The sequence below is a fragment of the Mustela putorius genome, unplaced genomic scaffold, assembly GCF_011764305.1.
Source record: "Mustela putorius furo isolate JIRA1106 unplaced genomic scaffold, ASM1176430v1.1 tig00000785_pilon_pilon_pilon, whole genome shotgun sequence".
NCBI lineage: Eukaryota > Metazoa > Chordata > Mammalia > Carnivora > Mustelidae > Mustela > Mustela putorius.
Genome location: NW_025421480.1, coordinates 7678694 through 7705683, shown reverse-complemented (window position 1 = coordinate 7705683; position 26990 = coordinate 7678694). Strand labels below are relative to the sequence as shown.

At 38.4% G+C, this 26990-nt stretch overlaps 1 protein-coding gene and 1 pseudogene across 1 annotated transcript in view; one reads left to right on the top strand and one right to left on the bottom strand.

Annotated features, from left to right (window-relative positions):
* Positions 1-26990, bottom strand: part of CATSPERE (catsper channel auxiliary subunit epsilon) — a 141249-nt gene that overhangs the window by 65439 nt on the left and 48820 nt on the right. Inside the window, exon 8 of the mRNA XM_045084664.1 lies at positions 3727-3833. Coding sequence (XP_044940599.1) covers positions 3727-3833 — 107 coding nt within the window. The remainder of the gene's footprint in view (positions 1-3726; positions 3834-26990) is intronic.
* LOC106006231 lies at positions 11380-21397 on the top strand (annotated as a pseudogene).

Here is a 26990-nt window from a genome sequence, read left to right as displayed (position 1 = left end):
TCAGGGAATTTCCATATTTTTTCCTATTTAATTTCACTTGCCATATTGTATTTCAGGTGTGTTCTTCCTGTTTGCTTACTCTTTGTGTTCTTCCTCCCTCTTGGACTGCCTGTTCTCTCTCCCCTGTCTTTATGTTCCATTGTCTTTGTTTGTTTGTTCCATTGTCTTTTAAGTTCTACCCAGAACCATCTCTCCAATTTTGCTTTCTTGTTTTACCACAGAATGTATCTTTTATAAGGATAAACTTTTCTAAACTTTTCTAAACCCAGATTAGTCAGTCATGTGGATGGTATTCTATGGCATCCAAAGCGATATTTAAAGAAAACGAACCCCTGATATTCTCTATATATGCACGTTTTCTTTGTGTTTCTTTTAAAATACCACTTATTCAATAATTTTATTGTTAATGTATCATATATACAAAAGGTTAAAGAATAATACAAAGATGAACATCTGTGTACTAATCACCTAGATCAAGAATCAGAATGTTGCCAACATCTTAGAAATGTCCTATGCCTCTCCTTTCCCCATCCCCACTTGCTTACACATAATCACAGGCCCAATTTTGTGTTTACATTCCTGTGCTTTTTAAAAACTAGTTTTTCCACAAATATCTTTTTAAATAATATGGAACTACAAGGAGAAATAGAAAAATCCACTAGTATAGTAAGAGATGCAAAACTCCTCTTTCAGTAAGTGGCAGATCCAGCAGGCAGAAAGTCAGTAAGGACATAATTGAACTGAACAGCACCATCAATGAAGTGTATCCAATTGACATTTAAAGAATATCTCATACAACAACCACAGAATACACATTCTTCTCAAGTTCATATGGAACATTGACCAAGACACACTGTATCCTGGGTCAGAAAACACATCTTAAGAAATTTTAAAAAGTAGAGAGTATACAAAGTATACTCTCAAAATACAATGTAATTAACAGAAATCAATAACAGGAAGATAGCTGGAAAAATCCCCAAAGATTTGGAGCTTTCAAGGAAGAAATCTTAACTGAAATTTGAAAATATTTTGAACAAAAGGAAAATGAAAAATGTTTTGAACAAATGAAAAAAAATATAGCTTACTAAATTTTTTTTTTCCAGCTTACTAAAATTTGAGGGCTGCATTGAAAGCAAGGCTTGGAGGGAAATGTATGGCATTAAGTGCATATATTAGAAAAGAAGAATGACCTAAAATCAATGCTCTAAGCTTTCACCTTAGAAAACTAGAGAGCCCCCAACTCCCTTCTCCTCTCTAACTCCCCATGTCCTCCATGCTATTTGTTATGCTCCACAAATAAGTGAAATTGGAAGGGGAGGTGAACCATGAGAGACTATGGACTCTGAAAAACAATCTGAGGGTTTTGAAGGGGCAGGGGGTGGGAGGTTGGGGTACCAGGTAGTGGGTATTATAGAGGGCACAGATTGCATAGAGCACTGGGTGTGGTGCAAAAATAATGAATACTGTCACGCTGAAAATAAATTTTAAAAATTAATTAAAAAAAAAAACTAGAGAGCAAAAGCAATACAAACCTAAAGGAAATGGAAGGAAAAAATGGCAGCAGAAATGAGTAAAATGAAAACAGAAGAACAGTAGAGAAAGATGCCCTAATACCCAAACCAGATAAAGACATTACAGGTAAAGTCGCAGACCTTTTGAACTCATCAATGTGTAAAAAGATATTTACCACAGCCAAATGGTATATACATGAAGTAAAAATGGACGGAATGAAGGGGAAATAGACAATCCAATAATAATAGTTGGAGACTTTGATATACCACTTTCCATAATGGGGTGGAACAACAAGCAAAAGATTGACAAAGAGACAGAACACGTAAACAACACTCTCTACCAACTAGACCTAACAGACATCTACAGGACGCCCCACCCAACAACAGCAGACTAAACATTCTTCACAAGTGGGCAGGGAAAATCCCCCAAGACAGACTGTATGTTGGGCCATAAAATAAACTTCAATGCATAGGAGAGAATTGAAACAGCACAGATATTTTCTCTGACAACAAAGAAATGAAATTAGATACAATATGACTCAAAATTTCAATCCTAGGTATACACACAGGAGAAATAAAAACATTATGTCTGCACAAAAACTTGTAAATAAATGTTTACAGCAGCACTATTCATAATAGCCTGAAAGTGGACAAAACCAAAACGAAATTTTTTAGAAGTTGGCATATCCATGTAATGGAATATTATTTGGCAATTTTTATTCCTTTTTAAAAATGGAATACTGAGGGCGCCTGGGTGGCTCAGTGGTTAAGCCGCTGCCTTCGGCTCAGGTCATGATCTCAGGGTCCTGGGATCGAGTCCCGCATCGGGCTCTCTGCTCAGCAGGGAGCCTGCTTCCTCCTCTCTCTCTCTCTGCCTGCCTCTCTGCCTGCTTGTGATTTCTCTCTGTCAAATAAATAAATAAAATCTTTAAAAAAAAAAAAAATGGAATACTGATACATGCCACAACATGGATGAACCCTGAAAACATGCTAAGTGAAAGAAACTGGTCGCAAAAGACCATACATTGTATGATTCTTTTAATATGAAATATCCAGAATTGGCAAATCCATCGAGACACAAAATAGATTAGTGGTACCAAAGGCTAGGAGGAGGAGAGAATAGGGTTTCTCTCTGAGTTGATAAAGATGTTGTAGAATTAAACAAGGGTGATAGTTCCACAACTGTGTCAATATACTAAAAGCCATGAATTGTACACTTTAAAACGGTGAATCCTAGGAAGCTCCGTATAGTCAATAATAGAGAAGAAACAAAAGGTGCCTGTAGCCTTCCTACTGGCCCACGAAATCAGACAAGCCTTTAGCTGGTTTTTATAATGACGGTTTCTCCTACCTCCCTATCTCCCAAAAGTTTTGCAGAGTCAGCAAGAATTTTGGCCCCAGATTATTATGATTGTTTAAAACATCTTCTCTCTCTGAACGTCACCCTTAACTTTGCATCTACCGAAATGTATCTGCTTCCTCCGGTCTGTTTGAAGGCTCTTGTCTATGCTGCCTCTCTGTTTGGAGTGCTCCCCCAATTGGCTAACTTTTATTTCTTTTCAATAATGTAGATGTCCCCTCTTTAGGGAAGTCCAGCTTGATTCCCTTTCATCCGAGCCTCGATTCGCGCTCCCTCTCGTCCATTTCACCTGGGTTGCCTCTGTTTGTTTACTTAAGTCCCAACTAAGGTAAGATCACTGAGGGCAGAAATTGTGTTTTGTAGATATAAGCCCCTTGCCCTGTGTCTAGCTGTAATAGATTAAGAAAGGCTGTCTAAACACCATAATCACTTACTGAATTAACAGATTTTACTTTCAGGTGGGATCTGTTGTGTTATATGTGTGTGCTGAGGGTGCCAGCGGTTGTGGCATAAGTCACACCACTGGGGTTCACTTTTTTGGAACCGGCAAGCAGCATCTGGAGATAGTGGCAGAATTTGGTGACATCCTGAATGAGGCCCTGGGACTGAAGTTTAGCTGTTACTATCGGTTGTAAAATGATAATCCAGAAGTGTGACTGGCAGTCTCTAAGTTGGTAACTAGTTGTGATTATTTCAGTTTTGGGGGTGCATCATGAAAGAAGCTACTTGGAAATGACACATATTATATGAAATTCCACTAAGGTTTTAGAGTAAATTTCTTTTACTTTAAATTTGATAGTTATTTTACTAAACTGAAAAAATAAAATTTATGTATGAAATTTTAAAATTAAATACCCATTCTCCATTTTGTCATGTGGCAAATAAGTTTTTCTCTTCAGAGTTGTGTATATGCCAGGCTTCTGTCCCAAAGTGGCCAACTGCTTGGTAAGTACTATAGAATTCTGTAAAAAAAAAAAAAAAAAAAATCCTCTTTTCACTTTTCATAAATAAAATTATTCTGAAATTAAGTCATGATATATTGACTTTGACATGTTAGCTAAGACATTATTTATATTTATACATTTACCAGACTTTCAAGAGTCAGGGTTTTTTTGTTTGTTTTTTACCATATAGTTTCCTCCCCGTTGAACTTTATGAAACACAAAGAAGTTGTAATACCATTTCCAACATGTTGAAAAAACTATACATAATCAGATTTCCAAATGAATTGAGATTATGGGGACCTTTAAATAAATGCCCTCATGTTTTAATTTCAATGAACTGTGCAATGGAGTTTCTAAAACTAATCTGTTAGAATTGTTTCTATATAAATCTGACTTCAAAACAACCTATTCTTTAAAAAAAAGATTTTATTTATTTGAGAGAGAAACAAAACACAAGTGGGGCAGGGGCAGAGGGAGAGGGAGAAGCAGACTCCCTACTGAGTGTACAGCCCTATTTGGACCCTACTCAGACCCCAGGCAGGGAATCACATTGGGGTCCACATGGGGCTCCATCCCAGGACTCTGAGATCACCACCTGAACTGAAGTAAGACACTTAATCGACAGCCACCCAGTCACCCCCAATGAAATCTTTCAAGGTAGGTTTCAAATGACATCTGGAGGCTCTAACAGAAATTCTCTTTGTCTAACAATAGATCTGACAAGCCTCCTCTTTTTCTAATGAGATTTAAGGAGTAGTTGAATTGAAGGGAATTTTTCCCAATAGGTATTTTTGGGATGGAGGCAATGGTATTATTATAGGGAATTCCTAGAATAAAAAATCAGATAATGAGGGTCAGTCCAAAATTCCACAGCTTCTGGGGCACCTGGTGGGCTCAGCTGGTGAAGCCCCTGACTCCTGGTTTCAGCTCAGGTTCTGGTCTCGTGGTCCTGAGATCCAGTCCACTTCCAGCTCCATGTTCAGTGTGCAGTTTGTTAGAGATTCCCTCTCTCCTGCCTCTGTCCCTCCCCATGCTCACACACACTCTCTCTCTCTCAAAATAAATAAATAAAACTCTCATATAAAAAATAAATAAAATAAAATTCCATGGCTTCCTTCTGCCCTAATCCTCCAATAATGCACCAGTTAATTTCCTAGAAATGTCAACCATCAACAAAGGAGGCTTTGAGATCGCTATGATGAATCTCAGTTAGAGAGTATTCATTGGGACTGTGGGGTTATCTAATAGGATTTAACCTAATTTTGAGAGTGACTGTGGTCAGGTAAGGCCTCCCTGAAGAATACACATTTATTGATTTTGATAGAGAAGCATAGATTTGTCTCTATATAATAAATAATGGATATTTTAAATTTTATTTCTAAAAATATTATTCACTATTCCAAATTTTATTTTATTTTTTTTCGCTATTCAGAATCTTAAATACAACTGTCTTTCATAGAACTGCAAAGGAAAGGAATAGCTGTAGCATAGAATAAGACAGGAATAAAACATAATAAGTGACATATGCCAAAAATATAATAGAAAAAAGGATAGTTTAAGAAAATTTAAGATAATCACTCAAACAAGCTTAAAAACATGTTTTATGGAAAAAAATGTTTTATCTATAAAAAACACGTTTAAATATATAATATATATTATATATAATATAAAATACATATATAAATATGGCAAAAATTAACACATAGAAATTATAAAAATAAATAAAAATAAAAAACACTATATTTCTTAGAATTTACCAAGTATAGGCATCTGTTACGTATCCACAGAACTAGCAGTCTATATAAACACCATTTTTAATGACACTATGGTAGTCCATTGGGTGAATTATCATCATTGACTGAACACTCCCCTACTGGACATTGAGGTAATTTTTTATTTTTTTCACTATTATGAATATTACTGCCATAAATATAATCAGATGTACAGTCTTTTCCACAGTAAGGACTATTTCTTTTAATTATATTCTGGGAATATGATTACTGGGTCAAAAGCTTCATATGTACACTTTAAAACTCTTGATACATACTATTGAAATGTTTCTGAAAGGACTCTGCCAGTTTATTGTTAGTAATCTACGACAAAAGAAATTTCATTAATTAAAAATAGAGCTGGTACGCCTGGGTGGCTCAGTTGGTTAAGCAGCTGCCTTCGGCTCGGGTCATGATCCCAGCGTCCTGGGATCGAGTCCCACGTCGGGCTCCTTGCTCAGCAGGGAGCCTGCTTCTCCCTCTGCCTCTGCCTGCCACTCTGTCTGCCTGTGCTCGCTCTCTCCCCCCCTCTCTCTCTCTGATAAATAAATAAAATCTTAAAAAAAAAATAGAGCTTCCCTATGACCCTGCAATTGCACTCCGGGGTATTTACCCCAAAGATACAGATGTAGCGAAAAGAAGGGCCATCTGTACCCCAATGTTTATAGCAGCAATGGCCACGGTCACCAAACTATGGAAAGAACCAAGATGCCCTTCAACGGACGAATGGATAAGGAAGATGTGGTCCATATACACTATGGAGTATGATGCCTCCATCAGAAAGGATGAATACCCAACTTTTGTAGCAACATGGATGGGACTGGAAGAGTTTATGCTGAGTGAAATAAGTCAAGCAGAGAGAGTCAATTATCATATGGTGTCACTTATTTGTGGAGCATAACAAATAGCATGGAAGACATGGGGAGTTAGAGAGGAGAAGGGAGTTGGGGGAAATTGGAAGGGGAGATGAACCACGAGAGACTATGGACTCTGAAAAACAATCTGAGGGTTTTGAAGGGGTGGGGTGTGGGAGGTTGGGGGAACCAGGGTGGTGGGTATTAGAGAGGGCACGGATTGCATGGAGCACTGGGTGTGGTGCAAAAACAAGGAATGTTTTTGTTATGCTGTTATGCTGAAAAAAAAATTTCATGATGCTGATATCAAACTCTGTATTATTTTTTTAAAAGTATTTTTCTAGTTATAACATCAATATATCATTATAGAAACTTAATATTCATCTCATTTTTTTTAGCAGCATTTGATACATTGGACTAATCTCCCCCTTTGAAACACTCTTACTTGGCTTTCATGTTACCATTTGCTCCTTGCTCTATTAGAGATCCCCAGGCTTGATCCCAGATTCTCTTCCTCCCAGTAGCATTCTCACAGTACGTTCTCTTCCTAGGTAATCTCATGGCTTCAAGTATCATTTAATTCCTATAAAACTGCTCAAATTGTATGACCCAGATCCCAAATTTTAAATCTAGCTCATATCCATGTACCTAACTAGATTTTTTAAAAAAATATTTTATTTATTTATTTGGGAGAGAGAGAGAGAGCATGAGAGAAGAGAGGTCAGAGGGAGAAGCAGGGAGTCTAATGTAGAACTCGATCCCGGGACTGCTGAAGGCAGTCGCTTAACCAACTGAGCCATCCAGGTGCCCCCCCAACTAGATTTTTAACGGTGATTTTGCTTGTCTTTCAAACACTTCAATATGACCCAAACTGCACTACTGCCTCGAGGTTCTGCCTCCTAAACTTGGATTAAAGAAGAAAAAAAATCTCACCACCCAGAAGAGAGTATAGTTCACATAATACAGCTATGAGAAGAATATTCCAGACAGAATGAACAACAGTTACAAAGAGTCTGAGGGAGGAGAGGAATTATCACGATTGAGGACTTGAAAGGAAGATAATGGCTAGAATGTAGTAAGAGAGAAATAGTACAGGAAAAGTTTAGATGAAAGACAGGCAGGAACCACATCATGCTAAGTATCATCGGTCCTGGAAAATAGTTTGGATTTTATTCTTAGTACAATGGGCAAATGATAAAAGATGTTTTAAAATAGAATGATAACTACTTTTTTAAAAATTGTTTGACTCACAAGAAGTGAGTCAGCTTTCCCCAATGACAATAACTTATATAATCTTAGTGCATGTCAAAACCCAGGAAATTGATGGTAAAACACTGTTAACTCATGCATGAATCTTACTAAGATTTCATCATTCTTTCTACAAAGTGCTTCCTTTTTTGGTATAGTTCTGTGAAATTTTATCATATGTCTAGATTTATGTAACCATCACCACAATATAGAACTGTTATAGAATACAAATTATGGAACCGTTCTGACACAAATTAGAAACTCCCCCCTGTTAACCCTTAAGAGTCACAACTGCCTGCTAACTCGAACTTCTGGTAACCGCTTATCTGTTTTCAATTAGTACAGTTTTGTCACCTCTAAAATCTTCAATAAATGGAATCATACAGAATGCAACACTTAAAATTGACTTTTCAACTCAGCATCCATCCAAGTTATTGGGTGTATCAACAGTGCATTCTTTAAACCTAAAAGGTAAAAGTATAAAATCTCTGGAAGAAAACAGACAGAAATCTTCATGACACTGGATCTGGCATCAATTAAAAAAATATTTATTTATTTATTCATTTATTTGACAGAGAGAAAGAGAGCATAAGCAGGGAGAGTGGCAGGCAGAGGGGGAAGCAGGCTCCCACTGAGCAAGGAGCCTGTTGCAGGACTCGATCCCAGGACCCTGTAATCATGCCCTGAGGCAAAGGCAGACTCTTTTTTTTTCTTTTTTTTTTTTTAAGATTTTATTTATTTATTCGACAGACAGAGATCACAAGTAGGCAGAGAGGCAGGCAGAGAGAGAGAGGAAAGCAGGTTCCCTGCTGAGCAGAAAGCCCGATGTGGGGCTCAATCCCAGGACCCTGGGATCATGACCTGAGCTGAAGGCAGAGGCTTTAATTTAACCCACTGAGCCACCCAAGGCAGACTCTTAACCGACTGATACACCCAGGTGCTCTGGCATTGATTTTTTGGGGGTATGACTCCAAAAGCATAGGCAACTAAAGGAAAAATAGACAAATGAGACCTCATCAAAATTTAAAGCTTTTGTGTACCAAAAGACACTATCTAAAGAATAAAATGACAACTCACAGAATGGAAGAAAATATTTGCAAATCACATATAATACAATGGATTAATATATAGAATATATAGGGAACTTCTAAAACTCAACAACAACAAAAGCCAATTAAAAAATAGGCAAAGGACCTGAATAGCATTTATCCAGAGAAGATTATACAATAGCCAATAAGCGCATGAAAAGATATTTGATGTCACTAATCATTAGGGAAATGAATATCAAAAGCATGGTGAGATACAACTTCACATCCATTAGGATGACTATTATTAAAAATAAAGGTTTTATTGATAAATTTTGCCAAGAATTTAATGAAGAATTAATGCCTATCCTTCTCAAACTCTTCTGAAAATTCAAAGAGAACAAAATGCTCCCAAACTCATTTTACAAAGCCAGCATTACCCTGATACCAAAGCCAGAAGAGGACAACTCTAGAAGACAAATTATAGTCCAGTATTTCTGATGAATATAGGTGCAAAAATTCTCAACTACATACTAGCCAACCAAATTCAATAGCACATTATATAGATCATACATGATGATCAAGTGGGATTTTTCCAAAGAAGACATAAAAATGGCCAATGGGTACTTGAAAAGATGCTCAACATGACCAGTTATTAGGAAAATGCAAATCAAACCCACAATGAGATGGGTTTGGCGATTAGGATAGCCTTAATCAAAGACAAGAGATAATAAATGCTGACCTAGATACAGAAGAAAGGGAACCCACGTACATTGTGCAAATGGTACAGCTACTATGGAAAACAGAATGGAGGGTTATAAAAACAAACAAACAAACAAAAATAGAATGACCATATGATTTAGCAATTTCACCTTTGAGAATATATTCAAAGGAAATGAAAACACTAACCCAAAAGATATCCACACCTCTGTATTCATAGCAGCATTATTTATAATAGCCAACACATGGAAACAACCTGTGTCCAGTGACAGAACAACAGGTAAAGAAGTTGTGATATACTATATATACAGAGTGGAACATTATTCAGCCATAAAATAAACCCCAAGGAAATCCTGACATTTGTGACAACATGAGGGCAATTATGTTAAGTGAAATAAGTCAGAGAAAGACAAATACTGGATGATCTCACTTATATGGGGAACTTAAAAAAAAACAAATTTATGGAAAAAGAGATCAGATTTATGATTACCAGAGGCAGGCAGTGGGGAAGGAGAATTGAAGGAAGGTGGGGAAAGACCCAAACTTTATTTACAAGATAAATAAGTACTGGGGATGTGATATACAGCATGGTGACTACCATTAATGCTGTTGTATGGTATATAGGAAAGTTGTTAAGAGACCAATTCTTAAGAATTCTCATCACAAGAAGGAACCCACCCACTCTCCCTCCCTTCCTTTCTTCCTTCCTCTGCTTCCCCCCCCCCTTTTTTTTTGTATCTATATGAGATAAAGGATGTTAACTCAACATATTATGGAAATGACTTCAAGCCTTAAACTAACATAGTCAAGCCTTAAACTAGTATGTCAATTTTATCTCAGTAAAACTGGAAAAAATTAAAAAGCAAAATTAACAAAAGAGGAGTGACATCAATAAGATGGCAGAGGAGGAGGTTCTCTCACAATAACATTTAACAGCTCTCCATGGGCAAAAATAGCTTTGGGAGAGCTCCAGAGTGTTAAAACTTCAGCAACCCAGTGAAGCACAAAAACTGAAGATGCTCCACAGAAAAGTACGGGAGGCACTTAATCTCCATTACTCTAACCATCAGTCCAGCACAGTTCAATGTCAAGAGGAATTCTGCAGGCTACAACTTCCCATGAGGGAGAAGTAGAGCAGGGAGGCCCCAGCAGTCCTCACCACCACCATGAACCTCCACAGCCTTCTCTACTGAGGGCCCCTGCAGTCTTCACCAATGTGGATCCCAGCATATGAAAGCATAAATCTCACTGGTATAGAGAACTATTTCGACGAATGCACAACATGGTGAAATTGTAATGGTGATGCATAAATTATTTTTAAAGCTAATCTAAAAGATAAAAAAGAAAAATTGTTAATGGATATACAATGCAAAAAGAAGTAAAGGAGTCTCTGACAATAAGAACACAAATGGGGCACATAAATGTAGTTTATATATGTAATTGAAGTTCTACCAATTTAAAATAGACTCTTTAACTACAAGATAATTTATGCAAGCCTCAAGGTAATCATAAAGAAAAACCTATAGTAGAGATACAAAAGATAAAAAGGATCATGGCCAAGCACTACAACGCCCCCATCAAATAGCAAAGGAAGACATCAATAGGGAAAGAGAGGAATAAAGCAGCTGCAAATTAGACAGAAAACAATTAACAAATGGTAATATTAAGTCCTCACCTATCAACAATTTCTTAAACGTAAATGGATTAAATTCCCAATCAAAAGGTATAGAGTGTCTGAATGGATAAAAACAACCATAAGCCAAGATCCAGGAATATGTGGTCCACAAGGGATTCACTTTAGACTTAAAGACACACATAGGCTGAAAGTGAAGTGATGGAGAGGGGCAGGAGGGGCAAGTTGGGAACAATGGCTCTAACGCTGCCAGGCAGCACCTTCTCCTCCTCACCCAGGTGCTAGCAGTGATCAAAAGAGCAACTGTGGCCCCGAATGAAACTGCTCCTGGGTGGGATGTGCCTGAGCCTTGCAACCACATGGCTAGCGCAGAGGATGTGGACTCTGTGGAACACAGCCACCCACTCCCTTTAAGTGAATGTGACAAGGGTACCTTGGTGGCAGCAGGTGGCAGGAAGGGGAACTACCAGTAGGATGTGTACAATGGAGAGGAGTTATGCTAATCATTCCAGGCTGTCTTTTTTCAGAGTTACCTTGATCAAGGAACCCAGATTTTAAACAACAGTGTTGAGAAATCGGGCTGGTTGTTTATTCAATTATATCACTCTTTTGTGTCATCTGTTTTTAAACTGTTTATGTCTAGAACATCTATCAGTGGGTTGCTAGGAAGAGGCTCAATGTTTGTGTTTTCACCAGATGAGGTTTTTTAAAAAATTTTTATTTTTTATTTATTTCTTTTCAGCATAACAGAATTCATTGTTTATGCACCACACCCAGTGCTCCATGCAATACGTGCCCTACATAACACCAGATGAGTTTAAGAGAGTGCTAAACACTAATGCAGACTGGAAAATCCAGAGACTTCTTGATTTCAGTGCTGGATATGGAGAAGTCACAAAAATCATGAGCCCTCATTTTGAAGAAATGTATGCCACTGAGCTATCTGAAAGTATGATATGGCAGCTTCAGAAGAAGAACTACAGAGTACTTGGAATAAATGAATGGCAGAATGAATGCTTCCAGTTGCATTGAATGAATTGAATGAATGAATACATCAGTTGCTTGAATTTGCTGGACTGATATGATCAGCCTGTGACTTATTTAAAGATATCAGAAGTGTCTTGGAGCCATCTAGAGGCAGGGCCATCCTTGCCCTGCTTTTACCCTTCCATCATTATGTGGAAAACAAGTGGCAAGTGGAGAAACCATCAGAAATTTTAGAAATCCAGGGACAGAGTTGGGAAGAACAAGTGAGTAGTCTGCCTTAAGTTTTCAGAAAAGCTGGTTTTGTTATGGAAGCTTTCACCAGACTTCCATACCTGTGTCTAGGTAACATGTATAGTGACTACTACATTCTGGATGGTGCTCTTTTTATTTTCAAACCGGTACAAACATATGGAGGCCCAAGTCTTCAGGGCCTACACCTACAGGGAAACTGAACAACATACTCTTGAACAACCACTGGATCAAGGAAGAAAACAAAAGGGAAGTTTACAAAGATCTCAAGAAAAACAAAAACAAAAACACAACTTATGGTATATTTCAAAAGCAGTACTTATGAGGGAAGCAATAAATGCCTATATTAAAAAAGAGAAACAATCTCAAACACACAACCCAACTTTATACCTCAATGAACTAGAAAAAGAACAAACTAAGCACAAAGTGAGAAGAAGGAAAGAAATAATAAAGATCAGAGCAGAGATAAGCAGAGAACACAAAAGCAATAGGGAAAAAAATCAATGAAACTAAGAATTAGTCTTTTGAAATATAAATAAGATGGACAAATCCTAAACTAGACTAAGAAAAAAAAAAAGACTCAAATAAATAAAACCAGAGGGAAACCTGAATGGCTCAGTGGGTTAAGTCTCTGCCTTGGCTAAGGTCATGATCTCAGGGTCCTGGGATCGCGTCCCCCATCAGGCTCTCTGCTCAGCAGGGAGCCTGTTTCCCCCCCCACACCCCCGTCTCTCTGCCTGTCTCTCTGCTTACTTGTGATCACTCTCTCTGTCAGATAAATAAATAAAATCTTTAAAAAAAAATAAATAAAACCAGAAAGAGGAGACATTACAATAGGTGTTTCAAAAATAAAAAGAATCATAAAAGACTATTATAAACAACTATGTGCTAACAAATTAGATAAACCAGAAAGGATAGATAAATTCCTAGAAACATACAACTAGTAACACTGAATCAAGAAGAGAAAGCCTGCACAGGCCAGTGACAAATAAAGAGATTGAAGCAATAATCAAATATCTCCCAAGAAAGAAAACCCAGAAACAGATAGAAGGATTCACGGGTGAATTCTATCAAACATTCAAAGAAAAATTAATACGAATCCTTCTTCAATTCTTCCAAAATCTAAAAGAGGGAACACTTCCAAACTCGTTTCATGAGGCCAGCCTGACTGGTACCAAAACGAGACAAAGACACCAGAAGAAAAGAAAACTGCGGGCCAATATCTCTGATAAACATAGATGCAAAACTCCCTAATAAAACACTAGCACACTGGGGTGCCTGGGTGGCTCAGTGGATTAAGCTGCTGCCTTCGGCTCAGGTCATGATCTCAGGGTCCTGTGATCGAGTCCCACATCGGGCTCTCTGCTCAGCAGGGAGCCTGTTTCCTCCTCTCTCTCTCTCTGCCTGCCTCTCTGCCTACTTGTGATCTTTCTCTGCCAAATAAATAAATAAAATCTTTGAAAAAAAAAAAAAAGAAAAGAAAATAACATATCTTTTAAGGTTTGGCTACAGTTTAGAAATGTTTCTTTTACTTTGTTCTAATCACATGACATTTGTGTCATATGATATCTATCTTTTTTCAGTTGAGACTTTCCTTTTTCTTGGTCTGATGAGTAATTTTTGGATTGTATCCCCTGACTATTTTAAGTATTATAAAGTTAGATTCTAATTCCTATTTAAATCTTTCACGTTATCCAGTAGTTAATCTGTTTAGGATCAGAATGCAGGTCTTAGATCCCTTTTGTAGATTGTGGTTCAAATGTCAATTTAATTTATAGAGCTACTGCAGGGCTATTTTGTCCCACTTTTGTGTTAACAGGAATAAAGGACTCCACCCAACAGTCCCACAGAACCAGGTAGGGAGGGGAAGCTGTGTTTCCTTGTTATTACAGGGCATTGGTTGGTCAAAGTCCTGCCCACAGGCGCCACGGGGAGGGGGTACTGCCTCACTGCTTCATGGCTTCCTTATTACAGGGTGGGGGTGACTGGGAATTCCATCCACAGGCTCTCCAAGGGGGGTCCCACATTGTAATCGGAAGGCAGAGGTTGAAGTCAGAGTTCTACCTACAGGTGCTGCAGGATGAGGCACTGCCTCCTGTGTGTGTGTGTGTGTGTGTGTGTGTGTGTGTGTGTGTTTTATGCATGAAAAGAAGTGGTAATTAGCTCGGCCTCTCTGGTACTGAAGGGTGGGGATGAAAGTCAAGAGCTCTGCCCAGGAGCGTCCTGAATGAAAGGCACTTCCTCCTTATTGCAGAGGGGTGAGAGTCCGACTTCTACCTTTAGGCTCCACAGGGTAGGGGAGGCTCCTCATTACTGCAGGATGTGGGAGGAAACACAGGGTTCCGGCCAGTGGCTTCACTGCTGCAGCACCTATTATAATGGGAACTGGGAGCGGCTCTTTTTTTGTATGGTGGGTGGTGCAAGAATACACAGGTGTGTTAAAAAACTTCTGTCCTTCTGGGCCACCAATAGGTCTTTCTGGTCTTCTGGATAAAGAACTCAGGCCTTTCTTGGGGCTTGTTTTCTTCTGTGCTTGCCAGAGTATAGAGGAGACAAGGAAAAATTCGGGGAACTCGCGGGTAGGGCTCTCTTAGAATCTCAAGGTCCCTAAGTTACATCTACTTTCCTTTCTGTGTCTTTCAGTATTTCTGTGGGTGAAATGTATGTTGTCTAGGCTTTTTCTTTCATTATGAATAGTGGCAGAAGTAAAATGAAATGCATTTACTCCATCTAGTCTGAAATTGGAAACTTGATATAATATGTTTCAAAACTATCTACTGTCATATGGAAAATGGATTGTAGGGTGGGGATAGAGTGAGGGCATTGAGATTAGTTAAGGAGCGTTTCCTTGAGAAACTAGGAGGTGGGACTCCTGGGTGGCTCAGTTGGTTAAGCATCTGCCCTCAGCTGAGGTCATGATCCCAGGGTCCTGGGATTGAGTCCCATATGAGGCTCCTTGCTCAGCCAGGAGGAGCCTACTTCTCCCTTGCCTGCTCTGCCTGCTGTAACCTCTGCTTGTGTTCTCTCTCTCTCTGACAAATAAATAAAATCTTTATTAAAAAGGGGGGGGGACTGGGAGGATAATGGTGTCATGGACTGTTATGGTGACTCCTGTGGGAAGAACAGATTTATAGGGAAACTGGAGAGTCCACTTTATCCACACTACATAGAATCTGCTTATAAGACCTCTAAACCGGAATGCCAGTGGTCCGTTGAACTTATGATTTGGAAAGGTAAGGGGAAAATTCTTGCTGGAGGTATGAATTTGTAACTCATTATTGTATAATATCTAAAACATTTGGGTCTAAGTAAGATCACCTGAGGAGCAAATGCAAAGAATCATTTAAAGATTAGTGAAGGAGGGGCGCCTGGGTGACTCAGTGGGTTAAGCCTCTGCCTTCGGCTCAGGTCATGATCTCAGGGTCCTGGGATCAAGCCCCACATCGGGCTCTCTGCTTGGCAGGGAGCCTGCTTCCTCCTCTCTCTATGCCTGCCTCTCTGCCTACTTGTGATCTCTCTCTCTCTCTCTAATAAATATATAAAATATTTAAAAAAAAAGATTAGTGAAGGAAGAGGAGAAAGTAAAGGAGATGGCAAAGGGTAACATGTAAATTAGGAGGGAAACCAACATGTTTTGGTGCTAGAGAAGCCATTAGAGGAGAGTGTTTCAAAGAAAAAAAGAAGTAGTTAAACATGTTAAATTCTGCCAAGTCGTGAAAAGTGTCCATTAGATTTCATGACATGGAGATGGACTTTGGTTCCACAATTCAGTGGATTAAAAGTAGAGTCACCATAGCGACTATCCTGATCAAGTTGTACAACCATGTATGGAAGTTCTTGGTTGTAGAAACTGAAGCTGCATGATATGAATTGAAGAATGAATGGAACTAAAAATATATTGTACAGAGTTTTAGCTCTGTCATGTAAAGAGCTTAGAAGGTGTCACTCCTATTACTACCCAAGGAAAAGCCAGACAAATTAAAAATCAATGACTTTTCTTGAGCCCATCCAGGGAACTGAGTTTGCAGGGCAAACTACCAACCCAAGGTCTGTAGAGACAGATGAATCCAGAGAGTCATAGTTGAGAATCTGTTTACATGGAGAAGAAACTACTGGAGCCATAAACTGGTGGTAAGGAACACTTAAATGGTAATTTTGACAAATTACGGGAAGCTGAGTGTGAGATCAAGAAAGTCCTTATGGTTATAATTTAAGGGGAAACTCCACCAGATCTCACCGTGAAGACTAGAGAAAAATCCCCTCATGGATTTGGCAGGCGGAGAGGAAAAATAATCTTTGTGAAATAGACCCAGAGCCTTTTCCACAACAAAGGCCTGCTCTTCAGGGAGAAAGTGTGTACCAGATCCCTGTCCCAGAATCGTAGGGAAGGTTACTCCTTTCACTCCTGTCTCCTCTAGACTTTCAGTCTCAATCAGTTAGGAGGAAGCTATACAGGAATAAACATTTCTGGAGGTCACATACCAGAGATGCAGGCCCACTAAAAGACTGACATTTAAGTGGGAGATTGTACAAGGCTCCCCTAGCTCATACCTTACTACATCAAAAAGGCTTCAGTAAAATAGTGTAGATTAGAATAGAATTAGATAGATTAGAATAGAACTGTAAGATATATACAGTCTCTGATGAGAGAAACTTAGGCATGTCTAAAGTCAAAAAGGGAGACAAAAACAAGAACCTTAAAGCAATTTAAAGCTTCTGGCACCTATAGTTACAGCAAACACCAAACCAAGCCCAATTACTGGCCAGATTAATATAAATCCACATACAAGTGGCTTATTTAACCTCAGTTCCCATTACCCAATTTAACATATATGACTTTCAACAATAACAAACAAAATTGCAAGCTTGCCAAAAAGCAAGCAGAAACAAAGTCCGGAGAGAAAGAAAACTTGAGAACTAGAATCAGAAATGATACACATATTAGAATTCCCAGATAGCTAATTTATAATAACTGTGATTAATATATTAAGGGCTCTAATAGAAAAATGAGAAAATATAGAAGAACAGATGGGTAATGTAAGCAGAAAAGTAGAAATTCTAAGAAAGAGTTAAGGAAATGCTAGGAATAAAAACAATGTAATAGAAATGAAGAATGCTTTTGATGGGCTGATCAGTGAATTTACCAGAGCTGAGGAGGGAATTAGTGGGCTTGAAGGTAGGTCAAAAGAAAATTCCCAAACTGAAATACAAAGTAAAAAAAAAAAAAAAAAAAAAAAAGGACAGCACTTCCAAGAACTGTTGGATAATTTCAAAAGATGTAACACATAAACAACTAGAATGCCAGAAGAAGAGAGAATGGAGCAAAATAAATATTTCAGGTAATAATGGCCAAGAAGCTCAGGAAACATGATGAATACTAAATGTAAAACAACTACTCCAAAGCATACCATAGTCAAGCTGCAGAAAACTGAAGTCAAAAACCAAATCTTTGAAAAATGTGGGAGGGGAATAAAATTGATCAAAAAGAGTAATAATTAAGAGACCTCTTGTCAGAGGCACACATGCAAGAAGAGAGTTGAGTGAAATATTTAGAGTTGAAAGAAAAAAAATCCACCAACCTAGAATTCTATGTCCAGCAAAATTATCCTTCAAGAGTGATAAAGAAATTAAAACTTTCTCAGATGGGGTGCCTGGGTGGCTCTGTTGGTTGAGCACCTGCCTTCAGCTCAGGTCATGATCCCAGGGTCCTGGGATCGAGCCCCACATTGGGCTCCTTGTTCAGTGGGAAGTCTGCTTCTCCCTCTGCCTCCCCCTTTGCTTGTTCTCTCTCTCAAGTGAATAAATAAAATCTTAAAAAAAGAAAAAAAAAACTTTCTCAGAAAACAAAAACCAAGGGATTCCTCACCAGCAGAACTGTCCTGCAAGAAATGTTAAAATATTTTCTTCAGAGAGAAGGAGAATGATAAAGGTAAGAAACTTGGATTTACATAAAAAAAGAAGAGCATTAGAAAAGGAGCAAACCAAGATAAAAGAAAACAATTTCTTCTTATTTTGTATTGAGGTAAAATTAACATATGATTGACCACATTAAAGTTTATGATTCAGTGGTTTTTAGTACCTTCATGATGTGCAACAACTATCTTTTTCTAGTTCCAAAATGGTTTGATCAACTTGAAAGAAAATCCTGTACCCATCAATCTGTCACTGTTCTTGAGTTCATCCAAAAAATAATTGTTTGTTTAAATTAATAATAGTAACAAATAGTAAAAAAGTATTGGACTACTATCCCACATGGATAATTAAATGAATGACAGCAATGTAACAGGATACAAGAGGGTGGAATTGAGAATACTTTGTTTGAACCTAAATTAGAGTTGAGTGGAATAGTGTTATTGGAAAGTAGATTTGGATTAGTTAAAATTAGTTAAAATGTACATTGGATTAGTTAAAATGTACATTGTAAACTCCAGAAACTCCAGGGCAATCACTAAAATTTTTTTGAGGAAATATAATCAATACACTAAGAAAGGAAATAAATAGAATCCTACACAATGCTCAATTAAAACAAAAAAGGCAGAAAAAGAAGCATCTGGCAATGAATAGAAAACAGTTACAAACATGGTTGATATTAAGCCAAATAAATGAATAATCAACTTAAATGTTAATGGTCTAAATGGACCAATTAAAAAGCAGAGATTGCCAGAATGAATTTTTGGAAAAATCCCAATAAGACGCAACTATATGCTAAGTGAAATATGCCAGAGAATTACAAACATATGATTTCACTCATATGTGGAATTTAAAAAGCAAAACCAATGAACACAGGAGAAGGGAAGTGAAAGTAAAATAAGATGAAAACAGAAAGGAAGATAAAACATAACAGACTCTTAAGTATCGGAAACAAACTGAGGGTTGCTGGAGGGGAGGTGGGTGGGGGAATGGAGTAACTGGGTGATGCGCATGAAAGAGGGCCCCTGAAGTAATGAGCACTGGGTGTTGTATGCACTGATGAATCACTAAATTCTACCTCTGAAACTAGTAATATAGTATATGTTAATTTTAAATAAGTAAAAAAAAAAAATAAAAAATAAAATCATTTTAAAAGAATTAAAAAAAAATAAAAAAGGTGAATTAAAAAAAAGATGCAATTATATATTGTCCTTAAGAAACATGTTTTAAACATAAACCTCAGTTTAAAAGTAAAGAAGTAAAGAAAAAAGTATACTAAACTAAAACATAATGAAAAGAAAACTGGAGGACTATAAAATTTCAGACAAGGCCAACTTCAGCACAGAATTTTATTAGTGACAAAAAAGGCAGAATATAAAAATAAAGAGGTTAATTTTCCAAGAGAACATAACAATCCTAAACATGAATGCATCTAACAACAGCACATCAAGGCAAAAACTGACAATTGCCAGGAGAAATAAGAGAATCTACTATTATAGTCAGAAACCTAAATGCCACCCCTCCATCAGTAGCTGATAGATCAATCAGGCTGAAAATCAACAAAAATATCCACTTAACACTATCAACAACTTAATCTAATTGTCTTATATAGAATACTCAATCCTACAACACTAGAACTCATATTCTTATCAAGATCACATGGAACATTCACCAAGATAAACCACGTTCTGGACCACAAAACACTTATAAAACATAAACAAATTTAATAGAAATTGTAGACTTCTGGGGAAGAGGGTGGAGTAGGAGGATCCTAAACTCATAAAATGACACGAAGCTGGCAGAATAGATTCTTTACAGCAAAACATAGAGAAGAGGGCACATCAAGGAGGGTAGAAAGCAGAGACATAGTCGGGAACCAAGCTGACCTGTGAGACTATTTGCAGGAGGGACGGCTACTTCAAGCAAGAAGAAGAGAGAGGAGCACACTCCTCACTGGGCACCCCAGGCACAGGGGCCCAAAATGGGAAGATGAATCCCAACCATAACATTTGTCTTTGAAAACCAGAGGGGCTTAACTTCTTAAGTTCTTATAATCAGTGAGGCTTAACACCTGGAACATTTTTAAAAAAAAAATATTTTATTTATTTGAGAGCGAGAGAGAGAAAATGAGATAGGGAGAGCATGAAAGGGGGGAGGGTCAGAGAGAGAAGCAGACTCCCTGCTGAGCAGGGAGCCGATGTGGGATTTCATCCTTGGACTCCAGGATCATGACCTGAGCTGGAGGCAGTCACTTAACGAACTGAGCCACTCAAGCACCCTAACACCTGGAACTTTAAAAAAACAGTGGCTAGGGGGCACCTGGGTGGCTCAGTGGGTTAAAGCCTCTGCCTTTGGCTCAGATCTCAGGGTCCTGGGATCGAGCCCCACATTGGGCTCTCTGCTCAGTGGGGAGCCTGCTTCCTCCTCTCTCCCTGCCTGCCTCTCTGACTACTTGTAATCTCTGTCTATCAAATAAATAAATAGAATCTATAAAAAAGAAAAACAGTAGCTGGACTCTGGAATAGCAAGAGGAAACTGAGTCCTGGCCATTAAAGAGACAACACAACAGCCCTGCCAAGAGACAGTATAGAAGCAGCGGTTTGAAAAAGCATGGGGTATACGGGAGGGAGATTTGGTTACTAATCTCATAACATGTGCTGGAGGAGCAGGGATCATTGGGAAACTCCAAGAATAAAAAAGCTGGTGGGCACTATTTCCCTCCCCTGCCCCCCAGCTTAGATACATAGACACCTGCAGGAACCAGTGCAGCATCAACACTCTCCACTGGCTTGCCAACAGTGTGCTCTGCGACCATGTCCTCCTGCAGACTTACCTTCAACCCAGCCTCAGCAGCTCTCCAAATCAGTGCCAAGCAACCTCCCACAGTGGACCTCAGCAAACCTTACTGACCCCACCCCCTGAACACTTCTGCCAACCTACCCTCTCCCGCCTGGACTTGGCAGTTTTCCCTGGTAGCTTCAAGTCCCCTTCCACAGCAGACCAGCCTGGATCTTCCTGGCATCCACCCCTGGCTTCTCCTCAGAATTTGCCCCCTCCAAACTGGCTTCATAAGAGTACACCCAAAGCAGTGACACAAGAGTACACCCAAAGCAGTGAGTACACCCAAAGCAGTGACTCATTGTGTAAGCAGCCCTGCTGGGCCAGTACCTCTCCAAGTGACTCTTGACCTGTGGCTCCCACTTGGTCTGGGAGCAGAAAACTGCAGACCCCACCCACCAATGAAAGATTCCCAGGGGACACACAGGAAGAGTGCCTGCAGTTTGGTTCAACTGCAGCTTGGTGAATGCCTGGTCTGACCTAACTGAAGCCCAGGGTGGTCCCAGACTGGCCCTTAACAACATAGGGACCTAAACCTGTTCACAACAGGCAAGGAGAGCCATTGCAGATGACTGGACTGCAAATGTGGCTCAGTCACAACAGTAGGAACATGTAATACACATGGAAGACACCTCTGAAATGCCAGATTGTGGTGAACAAGAAACACTGCACTATAGGGCATCAGATGACCCTTTCTTTATAAAGCCACTACTTGCAAGAGTAGGAGACATAGCGAACTTTCCTAACATATAGAAACATACATAGAGAGTTGTATAAAATGAGGAGACAGAGGAATATGCCCCAAACAAAAGGACAAAATCACAAGAGAGCTAAGTAAAACATAGATAAGTAACATGCCTGATAGAGAATGTAAAGTGATGGTCATACAGATATTCACTGGACTTGAGAAAAGAGTGGAGAATCTCAGCAAGACTCTCACCAAAAAGATACAAAACATAAAAACGAACCAATCAGAGATGAAGCACTCAATAACTGAAATTAAAAATACACTAGAGGGCCATATACCCTATGGAGTATTATGCTTCCATCAGAAAGGATGAATACCCAACTTTTGTATCAACATGGACAGGACTGGAAGAGATTATGCTGAGTGAAATAAGTCAAGCAGAGAGAGTCAATTATCATATGGTTTCACTTATTTGTGGAGCATAACAAATATCATGGAGGACAAGGGGAGATGAGAGGAGAAAGGAGTTGAGGGAAATTGGAAGGGGGAGATGAACCATGAGAGACTATGGACTCTGATAAACAATCTGAGGGTTCTGAAGGGTCAGGGGTGGGGTGGGAAGGTGGGTGAACCTGGTGGTGGGTATTATGAAGGGCACGTATTGCATGGAGCACTGGGTGTGGTGCATAAATAATGAATTCTGGTACACTGAAAAGAAATTTAAAATAATAATAATAATACACTAGAGGAAATGAGTAATAGAGGAAGCAGAAGAATGTATCATTGACTGGGGGGACAGAGTAATGGGAAACAATCACACTGAACAGGAGAAAAAAAGATTAATAAAGAATGAGAATAGATTAAGGGAACTCCACAACACCATCAAGTATAACAATATTCACATTATAGGGATCTGTGAAGGAGAAGAGAGAGAAAATAAGGCAGAAAATTTGTGCAAAGAAATAATAGCTGAAAACTTCCTCAATCTGGGTAAGGAAACAGAAATCCAGATCCAGGAGGCACAGAGAGCTCTCAACAAAATCAAGTGAAAAAGGTCCTCACAAAGGCACACAGTAATTAAAATAAGAAAAAGTAGTTTTAGATAATTTTAAAAGCAGTAAGAGAAAACAGTTATATACAAGGGAAACCACGAAGGCTATCATCAGATTATTCAGCAGAAACTTTGCAGGCCAGAAGAGAGTGGCATAACATATCCAACATGCTGAAAGAAAAGAAAAAAGAAACACACACACACAACAACCCAGCCACAAAGAATACCTCTATGCAGCAAAGCTCTCATTCAGAATACAAGGAGAGATAAACAATTTCCTAGACAAATTAAAGTTAAAGGAGTTCATTACCACTAAACCAGCCTTTAAAAAAAATGTTAAAGGGGGTTCTTTGAGGGGAAAAGAAAGAACATAAGCAGGAGTAAAAAAGGCAAGGAGCACTAAAGTAGTATGATTAAGTATGTCTATGAAAATAAGGGGGTTTGCAAAATGAAAGAATATGAAGTATGATGCTATATACCTAAAATGTAGAGGGGAGACGAATAAAAATTTAGTGCATTTGGAATAGATTTGACCACTTGAGTGGTCATCAGAGTAATACAGATTGTTATATTCATAAACCTAATGGTAACCATAAATTTAAAAACCAATAATTGATATGCACAAAATAAAGAAAAGGAATCCAAGTATATCACTAAAAAAGTTGGCAAACCATGAAAGAAGATAGCAAGAGAAAAAAAAAAGAACTACAAAAATGACCATAAAACAGGTAACAAAATGACAATACATACATACATATCAATAATTACTGTGAATGTAAATGGACTAAATATTCCAACCAAAAGACACAGGGTGATGAAATGGATAAAAAAGCAAGATTCTTGGGGCACCTGGGTGGTTCAGTGGCTAAAGCCTCTGCCTTTGGCTCAGGTCATGATTCCAGGGTCCTGGGATCAAGCCCCACATCAGGCTATCTTTTCAGCAGGGAGCCTGCTTCCCCCCTCTCTCTCTGCCTGCCTCTCTGCCCACTTGTGATCCCTGTCTGTCAAATAAATTAATTAAAAAATCTTTAAAAAAGAAAAAAAGGAGGTGAAAGTGGCTTTCCTTAAAAAAAAAAAAAGACGGGGTGCCTGGGTGGCTCAGGGGTTAAAGCCTCTGCCTTCGGCTCAGGTCATGATCCCAGGGTCCTAGGATCGAGCTCCACATCAGGCTCTCTGCTCAGCAGGGAGCCTGCTTCCTCCTCTCTCTCTGCCTGCCTCTCTGCCTACTTGTGATCTCTCTCTGTGTCAAATAAATAAATAAAATCTTAAACAAACAAAAAAAGACTCCTCTATATGCTACCTACAAAATACTCATATCAGACCTAAAGACACATGCAGATTGAAAATGAAGGGATGAAAAGCATTTATCATGCAAATGGAAGTGAAAAGAAAGTCAGGGTAACAATATTATATTGGACAAAATAGATTTAAAATAGACTATATAACAAGAGACAAAGAAGGACATGACATAATGATAAAAGAAAGAATCCAACAAGAGGATATAATAATTGTAATAATTTATGCACCCAACATGGGAGTACCTAATTACATAAAGCAACTATTAAAGGAAGAAATTGGCATTAATACAACAATATTAGGGGACTTTAATACCCACTTACAGCAATGGATAGATCATTAGATACTTAGCAAGGAAACAGTAACTTTGAATGATACATTAAACAAGATGGCTTTAATAAGTATATTCAGAATATTCTATCCTAAAACAGTGGAATGCACATTCTTTTCCAGAGCACATGGAACATTCTCTAGAGTAGGTCATATGTTAGGCCACAAAACAAGTCTCAGCAAATTAAAAAATATTGAAGTCATACCCTGCATCTTTTCCAGCCATAGCACTATGAAACTGGACATCAATAACAAGAACAAATCTGGAAAGAGAAGAGAAGAAATAACAACCGATACTTAAGAAATACAAAGGAATATAAGAGACAATTATGAAAAATTATATGCCAACAAATTGGACAACCTAGAAAGAATTCCTAGAAACATGTAACCTCCCAAACTGAATCGGGAAGAAATAGACAATTTGAACAGATTGATTACCAACAATGAAATTGAATAAAAAATTTTTAAAAACTCCCAATGAACAAAAGTCCAGGAACAGATAGCTTCACAGCTGAACTCTAGTGAACACTTATGTTTTCTTCTCAAACTATTCAAAAAATAAAAAAGGAAGGAAAACTTCCAAATTCATTCTAAGAGGCTAGCATTACCCTGATACCAAAACCATATGAAGACACTACAACAAAAGAGAATTACTGGCCAATATCTCTGATGAACACAGATGCAAAATCTTTTTTTTTTTTTAAAGATTTTATTTATTTGACAGAGAGAGATCACAAGAAGGCATAGAGGGAGAGAGAGCGAGAGAGAGAGGGAGGAGGAAGCAGGCTCCCTGCCCAGCAAAGAGCCTGATGCGGGACTCGATCCCAGGACCCTGAGATCGTGGCCTGAGCTGAAGGCAGAGGCTTAACCCACTGAGCCACCCAGGCACAGATGCAAAATCTTTAACAAAATATTAGCTAACCAAACCCAACATTACATTTAAAAAAATCATTCATCCAGATCAAGTGGGATTTATTCCTGGGATGTAAGGGTGGTTCTATATTCATAAATCAACCAACGTGATACATCACATCAACAAGAGAAAGGATAAAAACCAAGCTATCATCTCAGTAAATGCAGGAAAAAAGCACTTGACAAATTACAAGAGCCATTCATGTTAAAAACCCTTAACAAAGTAGGTTTAGAGGGAATGTGCCTCAACATAATAAAGTCTATACAGGAAAAATCCACAGCTGACACAACCTTAACAGGGAAGAACTGAGAGCTTTTCCCCTAAGGTCAGGAACAAGGCAGGGATGTCCTTTCTTGCCACTTTCTTTGAACATAGTACTGGAGGTCTTAGTCACAGCAATCAGACAAGAAAAACAAAAGGCACCCAAAGTGATAAGGAAGAAGTAAAATTTTCACTGTTTGCAGGTGACATGATACTATATAGAGAAAATCCTAAAGGGGATATAGGTCACTCAGTTGGTCAAGTGTCTGGCTCTTGATCTTGGCTCAGGTCTCAATCTCAGTTTTGTGAGTCCAAGCCCCACCCTGGGAACCCTGCTGGGCCAGGAGCCTACTTAATTAAAAAAAGAAAGGAAAAGGGGCGCCTGGGTGGCTCAGTGGTTTAAAGCTCTGCCCTTTGGCTCAGGTCATGATCTCAGGGTCCTGGGATCCAGCCCCACCCGCATTGTGCTCTCTGCTCAGTGGGGAGTCTGCCCTCTCTCTCTGCCTGCCTCTCTGCCTACTTGTGATTTCTGTCAAATAAATAAATAAAATCTTAAAAAAAAAATAAAAGAAAGGAAAAGAAAAGAAAACCCTGAAGACTCCACCAAAAACTAGTAGACCTGATAAGTGAATTCAGTAAGGTTTCAGGATACAAAATTAATATGCAGGAGTCTGTTGGATTTTTATGCACTAATAAAAAAATTGCAGAAAGAAAAATTAAGAAAACGATCCCATTTACAACTTCACCAAAAATAATAAAATACCTAGGAATAAACGTAACCACGGAGGTGAAAGATCTGTGCTCTGAAAACTGTAAAACACTGATGGAAGAGATTGAAGATGACACAAATGATTGGGAAGATACTCCATGCTCATGGAGTAGAAGAAGAAATATTGTTAAAATGTCTATACTACCCAAAGCAATCTATAGATTTAATGCAATCCCTATCAAAATACCACCAGCATTTTTCACAGAGCTAGAACAAATAATCCTAAAATTTGTATGGGTCCACAAAATACCCCAAATAGCCAAGCAATCTTGAGAAAGAACAAAGCTGGAGGTATCACAATTCCAGATTTCAAGGTATATTACAAAAATAGACATACTAGTTCAATGGAATAGACTAGAAAGCTCAGAAATAAACCCACAATTATATGATCAATTAATCTATGACAAAGGAGGCAAGAACATATAATGGGAGAAAGACAGTCTCTTCAACAAATTGTGTTGGAAAACTGAACAGCAATATGCAAAAGAATAAAACTGGACCACTTTCTTACACTGTATGCAAAAATAAACTCAAAATGTATTAAAGACCCAAATGGAGACAAGTAGCCATCAAAATCGTAGGGGGGAACACAGGCATTAATATCTCTGACCTCAGCCATAGAAATTTTTCTAGA